Source organism: Sorex araneus, chromosome 6 (genome assembly GCF_027595985.1).
Source record: "Sorex araneus isolate mSorAra2 chromosome 6, mSorAra2.pri, whole genome shotgun sequence".
NCBI lineage: Eukaryota > Metazoa > Chordata > Mammalia > Eulipotyphla > Soricidae > Sorex > Sorex araneus.
Window position 1 is genome coordinate 89,283,764 of NC_073307.1, and position 17,081 is coordinate 89,300,844.

The window sequence follows — 17,081 nt, forward strand, 5'->3', positions numbered from 1 at the left end:
TGTGAAGTTCAGCCGGAGCATACGGAAAGCGTCCTGGAACGTGGTGGCAGTTGGGTTGTGGAGGTCAGCTGACAGGGTTGGGTCCTTTGGGGCAGGGACGGCTCCTACCCGCCCCACTCTAGGGCATCCCGAGTTAAAACAACCTGGTGCGGAGTCCCTTTCTTCCATTAACATGTATTATTTTTCAAATGTTTCATAATGATATTTCAGTTCATTATTGAAATATTCAGATATTCAGTTCATTCCGAAAGACCTATCTAGCTCAGAAAAAAACTAAAAATCAACAGTTGGGATAATTTCCCTTTTGATCTATCCATAAAGAGAGCATTGCAGATAGGGAGCCACATAATGTAATCACAGCTAATTCCTGAAAAGTTAGGCAACAGTTAGGAGATTCAGGCACCCTCTAGGTGTCAATGAAAAGGTTCTCTGATACAGTGTCTTCACTGGAAAATGTTCAATAATTGTTGATGTTCAATGATTTTTATGAATGAAGAAATGAAGAAATAGGTACACTGGTCATAAGTGGTAGACTGCTGAAAGCTTCTTTGTTGATTCCTTATAAGAGATGCACAAAAGCAAATTACCTCTCTCTGTAAAGAACAAGGACAACTCTACCATAGGTTCATGGAGAATGTTCCATTCATAAGTAGATCTTCAACATCTCACAAATTGAATTCCGAGGTAAGTCACAAGGAATATCATTCCAGCCCCACTTCGACTTTTCAGTAAAATCTAACACAACACAATGTTCAATGCCATTAGTGGGTTCATCTGGGTGCCAGAACCTGAAAAAAGGAGAACAGGGTAGGTATGTTTCTTAAACTGTCTTTGAAAAGAGACAGTGAAGCAAGGGCTGCCATAGAGCGTTATGGAGGTCAGGTCAGAGACACACAAATCATGGCTTCCCCCTACCTTGCACATGGCTCATCCATCTCTTGCCGCAATTTCCCCTGAAAATGGGGCTGCCATCCCCCAGAGCTGCCCTATCCCATTGTGTCAGACACCCTCCCTGCAGACCTGCCTCTCTCAGTCCTTGCATGTGCCCTGATCCCATGGGCTCCTTTAGTGATCAAAAATTTTATTCTGGTCATATTGATAGTGTGGGATCTTTTATGTACTACTTTTGGAGTATGAGACTTGTTTGAAATACTTTGATTCGATGCTTCTACACTCCGAACAAGGCTGAGTCATCAAGGGCACTGCTGAGAGGGCTGGGCTCCTGGTTGGACTCCATTGCTTGGGGTGAGCCTCACCCAGAAATGAATACATGGGAAAAGCTCAGGTGTGCAGATTTTATGACTGAACTATCCACAGATTTGGGGATGAGCTACCTCCCCCTCTACCATCCCCCAGTACTTCTGGAAGTCCCTAAGTCACACACACATGCCCCAAAGCTGCCACCCAGTTAAAAATTGAACTCCAGCTGAATCACCCCATCAAAAAATTGGGACTTCTTGAAGCTTTTGCAGCTGTGCAACATCTCAAACTCCATTACACTGATAAACCAAGAGGAGTATACAAGATTGGATAGGATGTACTGGAGAAGGCAACCAATCTTGATGAATAAAATATAAAAAGGAGGCTTCACCTGTATTTACATCCTAGTAATCTCTTATACAAGAACTTAATGGCTCCATGATGAGATACAATAATCTTCACTAGGTTTCTTCTAGGGAAGTTTTTATGACAATGTTGGAGGGAAAGTGTAATGGTGGTGGGATTGACGTTGAAATATTAGTGCCTATAAAAAAATCATCATGAAAAATTTTGCATGCCAGAGAAAGTTTAAGGGAAAAACAACAATTTTTTAGAATAAATAAAATTCCATTTCTTAGAATAAACATCTCAGATTCTACTATTATATAAGATTATTATATCTTATTCTTTTCTTAATCTAAAAAAAAATCGAACTAGAGTCTATCCGTATACATTTCACATAGTTCTTATGAGTCTCTAAGTTACTAACTAACTTAAAGGTACTTATGGATCTAAGAGTTGATTTTGTTTTTGTTTTTGTTTTGCTTTTTGGGTCACACCCAGCATTGCTCAGGGGTTGCTCCTGGCTCTTCACTCAGAAATGACTCCGATAAGTACTTGGGGGACTCTCTATGTTGCTAGGAATAGACCCGGGTTGTGGGGGAGGGTACTGGCAAAGCAAACATCCTACATGCTGGACTATCTCTCTGGCCTAACAGTTTTTTTTTTTTAACTAAATAAATATAAGATAATTTAGGCTATTGGATTTAGCTTATTGCTTTAGGGCAGGGATAAAATTTTGAGAATGGCTCTGATTTTTCTTGACATGAATTATATTATATTTGAATATGTCAATTTCACTGTGCTATCGCTCTAGCACAGTGGTTGGGCTTTCGCCTTTCATGCTGCCGACCCATGTTCGATTCCTCCGCCCCTCTTGGAGAGACTGGCAAGCTACCGAGAATATGGAGCCCACACGGCAGAGCCTGGCAAGCTACCCGTGTGTATTGGATATGCCAAAAACAGGAACAACAAGTCTCTCAATGAGAGACGTTACTGGTGCCCTCTCAAACAAATCAATGAGCAACGGGATGACAGTGACAGTGATGTCAATTTCACAAGCACAGACTTTCATATCAAATAAACCTGGGTTGGAAGATCCTCACTGCCACTACAGAAAACCTTTCGTGAGTTACCTAAACTCTTTAAATTCAGTGCCCTCATTTCTACAGAGAGAAAGAGAAAATGATGCTCCATAGACTTCTTGAGGTGATTTGTAGCAGAATGAAAATTCCAACATGCAAACTAATGTCCAGAAGTCCTGAGTGAGCTCTACTGTTTGAAAAGCTGCTAGTGGGAGCACCCTAAAGTCCCGACAGTCTGCAGGACTCAGGATCCCCTTACCAAATTCAATACTCACGTGACATTTTGATTGTATGGGGTCTCATTAACCCATTCCCAGTGACCATTCTTCCAATCCGACAGTCCCAAATAATAAGCATGACTTTGGTTCCCATGCTCGTTAACAAAATCCTAGGAAAGAATAGAAGTGAGTGAGAGTTTATGTACCTTCCCCTCAAGTTGCATTCTTTACAGCCTTAGGAGAAAGAGCAACAGAATGAAAGGGTCCATGGAAAAGCACCCAGGGTCCAGCCCAGAGGTCTAGGTCTTCTGTGACTCTTGTGACTGTGACTTTTGGCTGTTCAGGCCTCTCTATAGTGCTCCGAGACAGGATAGTTTATAAACAACTGAAATAGTTATGCAGATTGATGTCCCTGATCAGAAGAACAGTACGATCAGGAAAAGAGCCTGTTCCCAATTGAAAACTAATAGGAATTCGGAGCAGAGTCCAATAGAGAACTGCAGTGCCCACTATAGGGCAGAGATTTCTGTCCATGCTCACATGGACACTCACCCCCACTTTATCAGTAGGAGATGGGAGTCTTCAAAGCTCTGGAGAAGAAATTTTTCTTTTCTTTCTTTTTTTTTAATTTTTAAAATTTTATTGAATCACCATGAGACAGTTATAAGCTTTCATGTTTGGGTTACAATCTCACAATGATCAAACACCCATCCCTTCACCAGTGCACATTCCCCATCACCAATATCCTGGGTATACCTCCCTTTCCCACCCTACCCCTGCTTCTAAGGCAGACAATAATCCCCATACTCTCTCTTACCTTTTGGGCATTATGGCTTGCAACACAGACACTGAGAGGTCATCAAGTTTGGTCCATTATCTACTTTCGGCATGCATCTCCCATCCCAACTGGTTCCTCCAGCCATCGTTTTCTTACTGATCCCTTCTCTATTCCATCTGCCTTCTCCCCTCCGCTCATGAAGCAGGCTTCCAGCTATGGGGCAATCCGCCTGGATCTACCGTCCTTGGGTGTCAGCCTCATGTGATGCTACCCTACACTCCACAAATGAGTGCAGTCCTTGAGAAGAAATTTTTCATATGAATTCTCTTTCCTTTGAGAATTTCTTAAGTTATTTCACTTCATCGCTTTTTTAATTTCTTTCCTATTTCCCTTCATGGCTTTTATCAATTGATCATTTATTGCTTGGTTTCTCTTTCTGCTTGTTGTTATGACAGTTGTTGTCATATTATTAGTGCTTGGAGACCATAAAAACCTGTCCAGCCTACTCCACCAGTAGTTCTCAACTGGCTACAAAATGTTGGAGTTTAAGCTTAGGGCTGGTACACCAAAAGCAGGTCAGTTGCCGGAAGATTAACCTCTCTGCTAGGAACAACATTCAATAGCAGGGCCAGAAATAGCCCCCATTGAGAAGGCAGATAGGATAGAGAAGGTATCACTAAGAAAATGATGGCTGGAGGAATAAGTCGAGATGGGAGATGGTTGCTGAAAGTAGATAATGGACCAAACATGATGACCTCTCAGTGTCTGTGTTGCAAGTCATAAGGCCACAAAGTAGAGAGTATGGGGAATATTGTTCTCCATGGAGACAGGGGGAGGGTGGGAAGGGGGGATACACTGGGGATATTGTTGGTGGGGAATGTGCACTGGTGGAGAGATGGGTGTTTGATCATTGTGTGATTGTAACCCAAACATGAAAGCTTGTAACTATCTCACGGTGATTCAATAAAATTTAAATAAATACATAGCCCCCATTGAAACAGCAATAATTAATAAAATGTATGTAGGTTCATATAATTACCTGATAATTCAGGTTCAAATATACCCATCTTTCCATTCAAGCCTCCACATCATACTCTAAATACCCAACTGTATTGACGGGAGGATTTAAATGGAATCAGAAGAAGGTGTAGGATGCATAGACTTAGATATCTAATCTCATATATTTTATTCCAAGCCTTATGCCTCGGCAGCAACATCCCTGACCATGAGAACTTCCTCCGAAGCAGGAGAGGGGGACAGAGCTGGCAGGACCGTGAGTCCCATGTTGACCGGAAAGTACCTGCTCCTCCTTGCTGTCGACCACCAGCAGATGTGCCTGCATCCTTTCACAGTTCTTCTCACTGTCAGTCCAATTTCTTGTCTCAGTAGAAAAAAAGTAGCAACTTGAACCAAATGGCTCCCAATTCTTCGGGCAGCAGCTCCTGGATTTTCCTGTGTTGATACTTGGCCATTTTAGTAAAATATTAGGCAAGTGATGTTTTTATTGTTTTTATACCACACCCAGGAGTGTTCAGGGGCTACTCCTGGTTCTGTGCTCAGGAGTGCACAATTGGTGGTCCTTAGGGGATCATACTCGGTGTCAGAAATAAAACCATGGTTGACCACATACAAGACAAGTGCCATAACCAATGTACTCTGGCCCAAGGCAAGTAATTTTAAGGTCGTTGTATTGTTAAATTTAAAGAGCAAAGGAGATCTTGTGGAATCACAGTACCTGTGTTCACGTAATAGTAATCAGGATCTGTACCCATCATGCAATGTGCAGGTGAAGCCACCTGCACCAGGCAGTAACAAACATTTCCCCATTTCCTTGCCTGTGTGTATTCAGTAAAGGTAGCTGGAACCAAAACATTTTTAAAAGGCCCAGACTTGGCAGCTAGGGAGATAGTACAGCAGGCAGGGTGCTTGCCTGTACATAACAAACACAAATTCAATGCTCAGTATCACAGCTGATCCTCCGAGCCCCAGTATAATATACTCAGGAGTGATCCTAGAGTTTAGTGCCAGGAGTAGCCCTGAGAATCACAGGATTTGTAAAGGGGAAAAACATAAAAAAAAAAGAAAGAGAAGATTCAGACTCTCAGAAGAAAATGCAAAAATGTCCCATTTTCAGTGGGAAATTACTCTTTATACCAAGAACCATGAATTTCTCAAAATTGCTATGGTTGTATTGTGTTTCCTTAAAACACATATGCTAAAACTGTGATCCTTGAATGACTATGTTTGGGGGCAGAGCCGTTAGGAGATAATTTTTAATATATATAGTCAGAATAATGGGACTTTTTAACCCAGTAAAACTTTGACCTTTCAAATGAGAAACATATATCAAAAATGTTTCTCCCTCTCTTTCCTACCTTCTCTGCCTCTTCTTCTCCCTCTCCCAATTTCTCTCCTCTCTATTTTCTCCTTCCCCCATCTCATTTTTCCTCTCTCTCCTCTTTCCTCTCTCTCCTCCTCTCTCCCCTTGTCCCTTCATTTTCCTCTCTCCCTCTCCCCATCTATGGAAAGATGAGAAGTCACTTGAAAACGCAACAAAACAAACAAACAAAAAAACAAAACAGCTATCTGTGAGCCAGAGAGCCTTCCTCAACAGAAACCAATCCTGCTGGCACCTGACCTCAGCCTTCCAGCCTCCAAGCCTAGAAGAATTAAATAAATATCTATTGTTTAAGGTGTCAGTCTGTGGTGTCATTGCAACCCCAAATGATATTGTGTTCTCATTTTTTTTCGTTTTCGCTTTTTGGGTCACACCTGGCGATGCACAGGGGTCACTCCTGGCTCTGCACTCAGGAATTACTCCTGGAAGTGCTCAGGGGACCCTATGGGATGCTGGGAATCGAACCCAGGTTGGCCGAGTGCAAGGCAAATGCCCTACCCGCCATGCTATTGCTCTAGCCCCAGTGTTCTCATTTTGGTACCTTCAGTGGAGAAAACGGAAACAAAACAAAATATCAGCGCCTTCAACTCTAGCCAACAAATATGTTGTATAATCTCTAAGAAACCACTTATATGCATGAAATATTTGTGTTTTCTTAAAACACAACAGAATTAGATGTCTCTTGAGTAAGTCAGTATTGTGGGGGAAATAAGAGCAAACATAAAGCACAGAGAGAAATGAAGACTAAAGAAATCCAGTGAAGTTATAGTACCATGAGCAGCGCTCACCGTCATGTGGCTGACTTGGGTTTTACACCTGACAACCTATAATATACTCAGAGCACCAACAAAGAGTGATTCCTAAATGCAGCCCCAGGGTTAAGGCCTGAGGGCTCCCAGTGTGGCAAAACACAGAATAAATCCAAAAACCATGCAATCACTTTTTCACAGATTAATTAAAACTATGCACACAAAATAATTAAGGCCTGATATGGATGCACACCTAAAGCTACTATGAAACATCTCTTAAGTATGCTTTCCCCATGAATCTTACTGGAACGATTGATGTGTGGGGAATGTTCACTGGTGAAGCAATGGGTATTGTAACACGGTATGATGAAACCCAGTCACGAACAACTATGCAACTGTTTATTTCACAGTTATTTAATTTTAAAAAAATTTTAATGAAAAACATGATATGACAGTGGAAACAAGGGTCAGGAGGAATGATCCATGGTTGGAAGCTTGCCAGAAGAGGGGTAGGGTGTAGTATAGTGTAGTCCACAACTCAATTATATGCATATTTGTTCTTACCTAGTTTGGTCAGAAACTTACATAAATATAATAGTTTCATATTAGTAACAATTATAATTAGTAATAACTATATGTACATTAGTTCTATGAGTACAGTCATTGGTTCTACTAGTATAGTCAGCAATTCAATTATATGCATATTGGTTCTTACCTTTCATGTTCAACTTTTCTTTCTTACATTCCAACATTGTGTGAGTCGGTTCTTGTGTCAACTTTTTTTCTTGAATAAGGTTAGAATATTTTTGGAAAAAAGCTGGAAAGAGAATAACACCAATCATTGCTATGACAATTCTAGTGAAATGGATCTAAAGGCAATTATCCCACCTCATCTTCAATGATCAGTGGGTGATATGTGTACAAATGCTAAACCTTGGAGAAGGGAGAGGTGAGAAATGGTTAAACATTTCTATCTGAGGATGTAAAATCATGTCTTTGGGGAAGAAAATCACCAATTCTGAGGTCTGGGTTACCTGTAGAAAGGGAAAATTAAAAAAAATTCTAACAAGGAGGGAAAAGCATTTGTTTATTTATCCTTTCCCTTTCTTCTATCCCAATTGTCACTCTTCTGCACACCAGTACACGCAAGTCTCTCACATATTTTTTAGCTTTTTGGGTCACACCCAGCAATGCTCAGGGGTTCCTCCTGGCTCTGCACTGAGGAATCACTCCTGGCGGTGCTGGGGGACCATGTGGGATGCCAGGGATTGAACCCAGGTTGGCCGCATACAAGGCAAACACCCTACCCGCTGTACTGTTGCTCTGGCTCCAAGTCTCTCACATTTTAAGAAAAATGTACTTCCCTCTCTAAATGACGAAATTTCTCTTTTTCTTCCTCGCCTCCCATTAACTCCCTGATCAACCAATGCTAACTTCCACTTCAACCACTGCACTCTTGCAATGTCAAAACCACATCCATGGAACACTTCTAACAGCTCTAATTTTGGACCTCTTGCAATTCTTTTTTTGGAATATAAAGTTGTTCACAATAATTTATTACATTCAATATTCCAACACCAAACCAACCACGATTACACCTTCCCACCACCATTATTTCAAACTTTCCCAGCCACCACCCAAGCCTGCCAAAAGAGAAGGCTTGAAATAGTTTTTTTTTTTTTAAATGACTTCTTATGTAGGGCTGGAGCGATAGCACAGCGGTAGGGCATTCACCTTTCACGCGGCCGACCCGTGTTCGATTCCTCCGCCCCTCTCGGAGAGCCCGGCAAGCTACCAAGAGTATCGCGCCCACACGGCAGAGCCTGGCACGCTATCCGTGGCGTAGTGGATATGCCAAAAACAGTAACAATAAGTCTCACAATGAGAGATGTTACTGGTGCCCGCTTGAACAAATCGATGAGCAACAAGGATGACAGTGACAGTGATAGTGACTTCTTATGTATATTTCACTAAAAATGATCAAAAAAGTTTCTTTGGAAAAAGTGTGTGAAGACTGTTGTATCTCACCCTGGAGCCATTAAGCCCTTGTAGAAAGATTACTCACACGTTGTTGCAGGTTGAACCTCATGTGCTTTTATGTGTGTTTGTTTTGTTTTGTTTTGTTTTGTTTTGTTTTATGGAGATTGGTTGCTTTCTACTTTGCAGCCATCCAATGTGGTGTGCTACTCCTGGTACAGCAATGGTCCAGAGTATGAGATGTTGTACAGCTCATTTGCAGCCTCACACTCCAGGAATTCTAAAATTTTGAAGAAGGTGATACAGCTAGAGTTACATTTTTAACTGGATGGGGACTTTGGGGTCTGGAGGCATCTCTGCAGCTTGTTGATGATCTCTTCTGAAACTTATTAGTGAGTCTCTGGATCGTGGCCATTAATGAGCTTCTATGGCACCAGAGTCAGTTTGTGAACATGACTTCCAGGCTCCGAGAAGATGAGGGAGGTCACCTATTCCTGACTCTGTGAGAGCCTGGATATTTTGAACCTATGCCATTCTTGAACTCAGTTCTTTTGACTTCATTCTCAAGACACCACTGTTTCCTGGTTTTGTCCCTCCATTCTTTTTGATGCTTCTTCATCTCAATAGTCATCTCACCTCTTTAAAAAATCTAATATTCCTGGCCACACTCAGCAGTGAAGAATTCTCTCTGGTGGGTGTCATAACACTGGAGAATGCTCCGGGCCCCAAACTGAGCCGATATCACCGGGGTGCCCCAGATGGAGCAGGTGCAGTCTCCCCGACTTCTTCAGATGGAATCCCAGCAACCATGAGCTTCTACAAGCATGGCTCCAGTATGTGGGGACCAGGACTATTCCCCCACACTGCATGGCTGCTTATGTGGCTGCGCGACCTTTCCTGATATGCAAAGTGAGCAATGGAAAATTGATGATCTAGCATCTGCCCCTGGAAGGCAGGTTTGAATGGTGGTGGGAATATCCAAGGAAAATATAATGCCCAAAACTATAGAGAGAGTATCTGAACAATTGTCTGCCATAGAGGAAGGGTAAGGACTGAAATGGAAAAAGAAGGGATAACAGGGATACGGGTGGTGGAAAGTTTGCACTGGTGGAGGGATGGGTGATCAATCATTTTATTGCTGAATATCAATCATGTGGCTTTGGGCAGTAATGCTCCTGTAATACTCATTAGGTTTCCGATGCCGGACCACCCCAGATGGGAATAGGTTTCGTGTCTTGGCCTGTTTCCCCTGGCAGCTTGGTTGCTGCCGCCATCTTTCAGAGGCCCAGGGACAACCAGGGAGGAGCCTGCAGTGATGAGGAACTTGGGCCCTCATGGGATAGGGGCGAAGCCGCTACTTCCCCCTACCAGGGGACTCCAAGTTGCCAAACATGAACGAGCCCTCTGGCTGCCGATTGACCTGTTTATCTGCCATGATCCAGAGACTCAGAAACAAAGTTCAGAACACAGTTGGTTTTGGCAGAAATCCCTCTAGATTTAATTATTTAAACTTCAGAATTCCAAAGTCATCATATGCAATTCATAACCAGCAATAGAAAACAAATTGTCTAATGTTGCCTTTTCCACAGATCTGAGTGTTGGGGTAAAATCCCAAATAATAATGGTGGGTTTGGTGTCAAATTTGCTGAATGTAATCAAAGTAGAGAGAGAGTAACGTGGAAATCATATGCCACATGGGTAGGGGGCGGGTGTGGGATGGGGGGGATACTGGGGTTTTTGGTGGTGGAAAATGTGCACTGATGAAGGGCCAGGTGTTTCATCATTGTATGACTGAGACTTAAACCGAAAACTCTGTAACTGCTCTCACGGTGTTTCAATAAAAATTTAAAAATAAAAAAATAAAATAATAAAAAAATCTAATATTCCTCACAATTCTTGTTGATGCTTCTTTAATTACTTTACACTCCTCTTTATCCACCTTTATTTCAATTGACACATTTCTTATCTTTTATCTCATTGAAAAGCCTCTCCTGAGTGATAGCATGAGTACCCACGGTTCCCTCTGCAATATGGAATGATTCCAAAATCCAGACTTTTTTTTCAAAATCTGGCTAATATGTCACCCACTAGACAAGCCCACATGAGGTTCAAGAGTCAACAAAATTCAATGTATCCCAAACTTAAATCACCATCCTCTCTCATAAACCTGCTACCTGTGAATATCTCCATTATTGAGTTATCAGGTGATAATACCTGAGCTGTGCAGTAGATCGAAGGTGCCTTGAGTCCCACCAGAATGACCCCTGAGCACAGAGTGAGGAGTAAGCCCTAAACACTTCTGGGTATGGCCCCAAAGATTTTTAAAATTCTGAGGCCAAAGATATGCATGTTGCAGATAGCAGGATATGGATGTCTCCCTTTTTGCTAACTGACTTTTACAACATCTATGTTGATAGGAAAAAAAGGAATAAGGTAAAAATTCAATAGAAAACTCTGCCTGAATTATTTTTTACCCTTTCCTTTTCTGCTTGGTCATCCCAAATGATGTGACTGTACTTTAAAAGGCCTGAACAACACTAGTAAGGAATAGACATTTGTCTTCATTTACCCAAACAGTCTAATGTAAACAGTGATGCCCTGTAAGTGTTACTTAAAAAGACAAACTAGTGCACATACATATATACTTTATTTTCTCCATAGAAAGTTAGTGTCATAATTTCACAGAAGAGTAGCTACATTCAAATAAAGCACCAAGTTCCCAATGACTGCCTGTTTATACTGTTTCTCCTACAGAAGGCTGCAGCTTTTCTGGTTAAATCCAGTGTTAAATTGCCAATGTCTAAAGGATGGTATCTCGTCAGGTAAGGGAGATATTCCTTCCCGATTCTATTAGCTACTTACTGACAAAGGCGATTAAAAATGAGATTGTCAGCAGCAGAAGAATCACCACTGCGGCAAGAAGTAGTTTGAAGTTACCAGAGTTACTTGGGGGAGGGCTAGTCTTCTCTTCAGGAGCTGCAAGAGAAATCAAATGAGGTTCATCAGTAATACAGTCAGGCCAGTCCTTCCTCTTCTCCCTTTCATGATTGGCGCATTAATACGGACAATATGATATTTAAAAGAAAAGTAACTAATAACATTCATTGCAGAAACCTAGGAAAACAAGTGAAAGCATGAGTTCCTACCATTAAGGAGTACTGTTTTTAATATTTTGATACGAAAATAATTTAACATTAAATATTTATAAATTTTTAATTGTAATGTATTAAATGTGTTATAACAAGTATTTAATATTTAAACAATAAATATTTTAATAGCAACATTTTACAAAATATCTGGATCACCACAGATTATTTGACGACCTGCTGTTTTTAACACATGGTATGTAATTCTTGTTTTTCATTGATTTACCGTATTATGGAATTTCCAGGCTTGCTTTCACATTCCTATGTGTATAAGTCTTATCGTACCTACCACCAAAGTTCTACTGCCATTACAATGCCAGAAAGATTCTTCTAACCTTTCCTCACGCCTCTGCAATTAATACAGTTTCCAACAAAATTCTTCTAAGAGTTTTATTGCTTTCTGTATTTATCTATTTATTTTTTTATTGGGCCGAGGGTTTTGTCCCTTTCTTTCCCTTTTTCGTTGGTTGCTATGACAGGAAATACCCACCTAGCTGCAGTGCTACACTCTTTCATGGTGGTGCTCACCAGAGGTTTCACACAGGGTTGAAGAGCTGGAACACACTTGGTGGTGGGGCACAGACTCTTCTGTGGCACCACGAGTCATGATCATCAAGGCTGCCAGAATCACACTTGGCATATGGGGCAGGGATGGGGATCAAACTCTAGACCTCATGCCTTCAAGGGAAGCACTCTACCACTGAACTAGCCCAGGTTCAGTTATCTTGGGTTTTGTGAGTTGATTTGCTTCATTGCTTTATAAATTCATACATTTATATATATATATATAAATTTTTTCAGTTTCTTATTTCATAATCAACTCAAGTTCCATCCATTTTGTCAAAAAAATTAGGATTTTATCTTTTTAAACAACAATTTGTATTGAGTTCATATACCACAATTTCATTATCCAACCATATCTTGATGAGCATGTGTGTTGATCCCATGTTTTGGCTAATGTGAGAATAATGCAATTATGAACATGCAGGTAAACGTATTCTTTTCTTTGAGTGTCTTCCTGTTTTTCACATAAATAACTAGGAATGTTATCGTGGATCATACGTAATTTTCATGTTTATTTTCGTTAGGAACCTCCATAGCATTTTCTACAGGATACACCAATTTCATTTTCACCAAATGTCAGAGTTCCTTTTCCCCAAATCCTTGCCAACACTTTTTCCAATATTTTTAACATGGGCCATTCTCATTGGAGTGAGATGATATTTCACTGTAGTTCTGAATTTAATCTTCCTTTCATTAGTGACACTGAACACTTTTTCATGTATTTATAAGACATCTCTGTGTATTTTTTGGAACAAGTGTCTTTTCAAATATTTTGTCCATTTTTTGATTGGCTTGCTTGCTATTTTGGTGTTGAGTTTAGGTGTTCTTTATTTTTATTTTTTTTTATATTTGCCCCGTATCAAATACAATGTGTGCAAACGTTTCTCCAGGTTTTATATTGCTGTTTTGATTTATGGAATAATTTATTTATGATTTACTGGACAAAAACATTTTAGTTGGATGCAGTTCCATTTGTTTATTCTGATTTTGTTTCCTCTTTCTTTTTTTTTTTTGTATTTTATTTCCTTTACCATTAAAGTTGAGTCCCCCAATAGAGGCCTAAAGTTTTGGTCCTGGAGTATCTCAATTTTTTTTTCTATGTAGTTTATGGTTTCAGGTCTAATTCCAAACTTTAATGCATCTTGCTTTTTGAGTTGATTTTTGCTTATGTTGTTAAGTCATGATCTAGTTTTATGTTTTATGTTTTTGCAGTTGTTTTCCTGCCACCCTATTAAATAGACTTTATTGTATGGTCTTTGTTCTTTTACCACAAATGTTATATCTCTATACGTGTAAACTTATTTATGGGCCTGGAGATTTCAGTCACAAAAAAAAAAAAAAAAACACATACCAGAATTGTTAACAGTTTATGTCTCCATGAGGTCTGTCGTGAGACAGCAGAATCAGGCCCAGCTATGGTGACGATTTTGGATTGTGGGAACAAGCGACTCTTGGGGGCAATGCTTGGTTGGGTCCAGGAAAACCCCTGTCATCCTCCGATTAACCCTGTCTGTTCAGCTTAGGGCGGGTCTAAGCTTAACTGAAACTTTTTATGGGTTTCTGAAGCAAGGCTGATAGAAGAATTGACAGGGTGGCACTTGAGTTGGTTTGTGGTGACTGCCAGTGCTTCCATGAATACTGGGATGTCGGGGGAGGGAGTCCATCCCCACTTTGAGAAATCATGGAAATTTCAGCATGATCAATTTTTGTACCAGCAGCTTTTCTTCAATACTCTCTTTTCTATTTGCATAGTATTTCAGTTTACAGATAAATAGTTATATAGATTTTGATACTTTCAAAATTTTGTCTGTTCTTAAATAAAGCCATAGCAGCTAAGTCTTAGAGTCAACCCTTTATCAAGACTTGTAGTAAAATGTATTCAAATGTTTCTGAACATGCAATGACCCAAACTTACTTCAAAACCAACCACCTAATGAAGTTGAGGTCTTTCTGGCAGCTTGCACCCACATTGCATCCCCCAGGAGAAGAGTTCTCAAGTAGATAAGTTTTATAAGCCCGTTATACAATATTACTTCAATGAAAGAAACTATTTGGGTGGAGATATAGCATAAAGAACTGAGCATATGCCTTGTATACTGCAGGCCCTGTTACCTTCTGCCAACACAGGATCCCCTAACTACTCCTCCCCATGGACCTTAAGGACCCCCGTGATGGACCCCAGGGGAGCTCGTGAATAGCTTTGATGTGGCCTCCAAGCAAAAAATTAATTAATTTTCTCAAACTTATGATATAGTCCCAAGTAAGAAGAAACCCCCTGATTAATATATATTACAGTTTCTATTTTACAAAAGAAATGCTTCCATTTACTTAGATCTGGAGTTACATGTACTAAAATCTATATTACTAGTATCTCTAGATAATAAGAATAAATATAATTTAAACTTAATTTTTTCCCTATAATTTAATACTTCAATGTATGGTAAACTTTATATGCAGTTTATGTTACAGGAAGAAGAAATTTTCCTGAGAATTCTTCATAGTTCCACTTTTTGGAAAACATGAACAATTATGACCACACACAGTGTTTCTTAGTTTCTTAAAAATATATATGATTTTTAATCTTAAACATATATATGATTTTTAATTATATATTTAAAAAATATATGATTTTTTCTCTCCATTTTTCTCTTTGTGCAAGATATCTTACATGCTACTCAAATCACCTTGCTCCACTTCCCAACACTGTATTTAATCCACATTGGAAACTGGTATGACATGAAATTTCTGGCTGGGGCCATAGAAATAGCCCAGCACATAAGGTGCTTACTTTACTGGCTTTGAACTCGGGTACCCCATATGGTCCCTTGAGCCCCATATAGGGCTTTGATTTTTGAGTGCACAGATAAGAATAACTGCCAAGCATTGTCTCATGTGCCACCCACCACCAAGAAATGAATTTTCTGATGGCAGAGCTGTTTCGTTTGAGAAGTGGTAAACTGTCTTTGTAAGCCTTACTAGTGTTTAATCTGCAGAGGTCTTTGTTATAACTGAGTACGCAACTAACAAATGAACACACACAGTCCCTGAAAACCCCTTCCTCTCTAATCAATGAACAGAGCCCATTCATTGATTCATCAAAGGCTGCTGTACCCGGGCCAGTGGTTACAAGAGCTGAACACCATCTATTGTCTGTAAAGGCACTCAGCCCTACAAGGCAGAGCAACCCTCAACTAGACAGCACTCTCCTTAGCATGGCTGCGGTTAGATGTGAGGGTCAGTTCCCACACCTCACTTTTGGGGTAGTCACATCTCTTCCTGCTTCTTATTAGACAACTCAAGCTACTAACAACCTGCCTTTCCCAACTGCATCCAGTAGAAAAAATTAGCCACTAATGTCACCTATGCTTCTCTGTCACTCTTCCTTCCCCATCCCTCATCTCCTTATGAGCTTGCAGAAAGCGTTTCTTACCTGCAGGAGCCTGTGATGGGACGGCCAAGGACTGGGCTGCGTTTTTGAATTTCACTTCAGCGTAAGTGATCTCTGTCGTCATATTGAGGAGAGACGCTCTGCTCTCTTCACACCAGCCTCCCCATCACTCTGAGAACAACTGAAAGCAGCTCTACAGGACCACTGTGGTCCCACCAATCACACAGGCTCAGAGGGATCGCATGACAACTAAAACCCTCAGCCAGAGGTTTGATTCCTCAAGACTAACACAGCAAAAGTCAGAGCCCTTAAACTCAGAAGAAAAATGTCATCAAAATAGGAACTTGGAAACCAAGTAGAAGATATAGGAAGGAAAAGAAAAGAGGAACTTATTTTTTTAAGTCACGAATTTGTTTCCCACCATTGCACAAGTTGCAGCTCAGGCACTGGGGGAGACGGGGTGTGGTTTAATGGAATGTCCCCCACTGCCCTGACCACGCTCCGGGGGACACTGGCTGTCCTCGGTGATGACCCTCCATTGGCCTTCCTGGAGGTGGCTGGTGGCATCAGGTCCCTCCGTGGGGCTCCCACAGGCCAGTGTCACGTGTCTGAGCTGACCTGAGGGGACGCAGGAACCAGACACCTACGCGTCCCTCCAGTAGCCCTGGCACAGGGCCGCTGCGAGGTCCTTGACTAGGGCCGGGGATTGAGGGGTGAGGGGCGATACCTGCCTGGTAGGGGCGGGGCAGGGCACTGGTCTCTACCCACTGAGGACTCTGGGGACTAAAAGTAGGTGTTGAGGTTCGAGGCCATAGCAAAACAGAAGAGTCAAGGGATCCCGGGGTCTTTCTTTTCTCATGGGCAGCCCCGAGGGTGCAGGTTCCGGCGGGCCTGTGCCAGCTGGACCCCGGGGTCACTCCTGCCGCTAGTCCGGCTGGCACTGGGTGCCAGACTCCGCATCTGGCTGTGCCGCTGCTCCAGCCACTCCGGCGTCTGCGGCTGCAGCTGCTGGTCCAGCTGCTGGCCCGCCTGGAGGAGGCTGCCCAGGTGGTTCTGCCAGGGGCTGGGGTGGGGGTCCCCAGGGGTCGTCCGCTTCAGATGATGCAATATTTGCTGCTGGACTTGAGAGTTGTTCATGAGGTTGGATGTCATGAAAAAGGAAAAAGAAGAGGGACTAAGAAATTTTCTCTGTGAATCACCCTTAAGAACTTGCATTTTAAAACTGAAGACCTGCTTGCC

At 41.4% G+C, this 17,081-nt stretch overlaps 1 protein-coding gene across 1 annotated transcript; it reads right to left on the minus strand.

Moving 5' to 3' along the window:
* Positions 1-643: 643 nt before the first annotated feature.
* On the minus strand, positions 644-15,966 carry LOC105943072 (C-type lectin domain family 4 member A-like). Its single transcript, XM_055143600.1, has 6 exons — positions 15,885-15,966; positions 11,607-11,720; positions 7,483-7,584; positions 4,921-5,072; positions 2,900-3,012; positions 644-788 (listed from the first exon to the last, which is right to left on the minus strand). The coding sequence occupies exons 1-6, from the start codon at positions 15,964-15,966 to the stop codon at positions 644-646; spliced, it is 708 nt and encodes a 235-aa protein (XP_054999575.1).
* Positions 15,967-17,081: the final 1,115 nt, after the last annotated feature.

Coding starts and splice junctions, on each gene's coding strand:
- LOC105943072 (XM_055143600.1), bottom strand. CDS start 15,966: ATGACGACAGAGATCACTTACGCTGAAGTGAAATTCAAAAACGCAGCC. Junction 11,721..15,884: donor CCCATCACAGGCTCCTGCAG/GTAAGAAACGCT, acceptor TTTCTCTTGCAG/CTCCTGAAGAGAAGACTAGC. Junction 7,585..11,606: donor ATTTTTAATCGCCTTTGTCA/GTAAGTAGCTAA, acceptor TTCTCTTTCCAG/CTTTTTTCCAAAAATATTCT.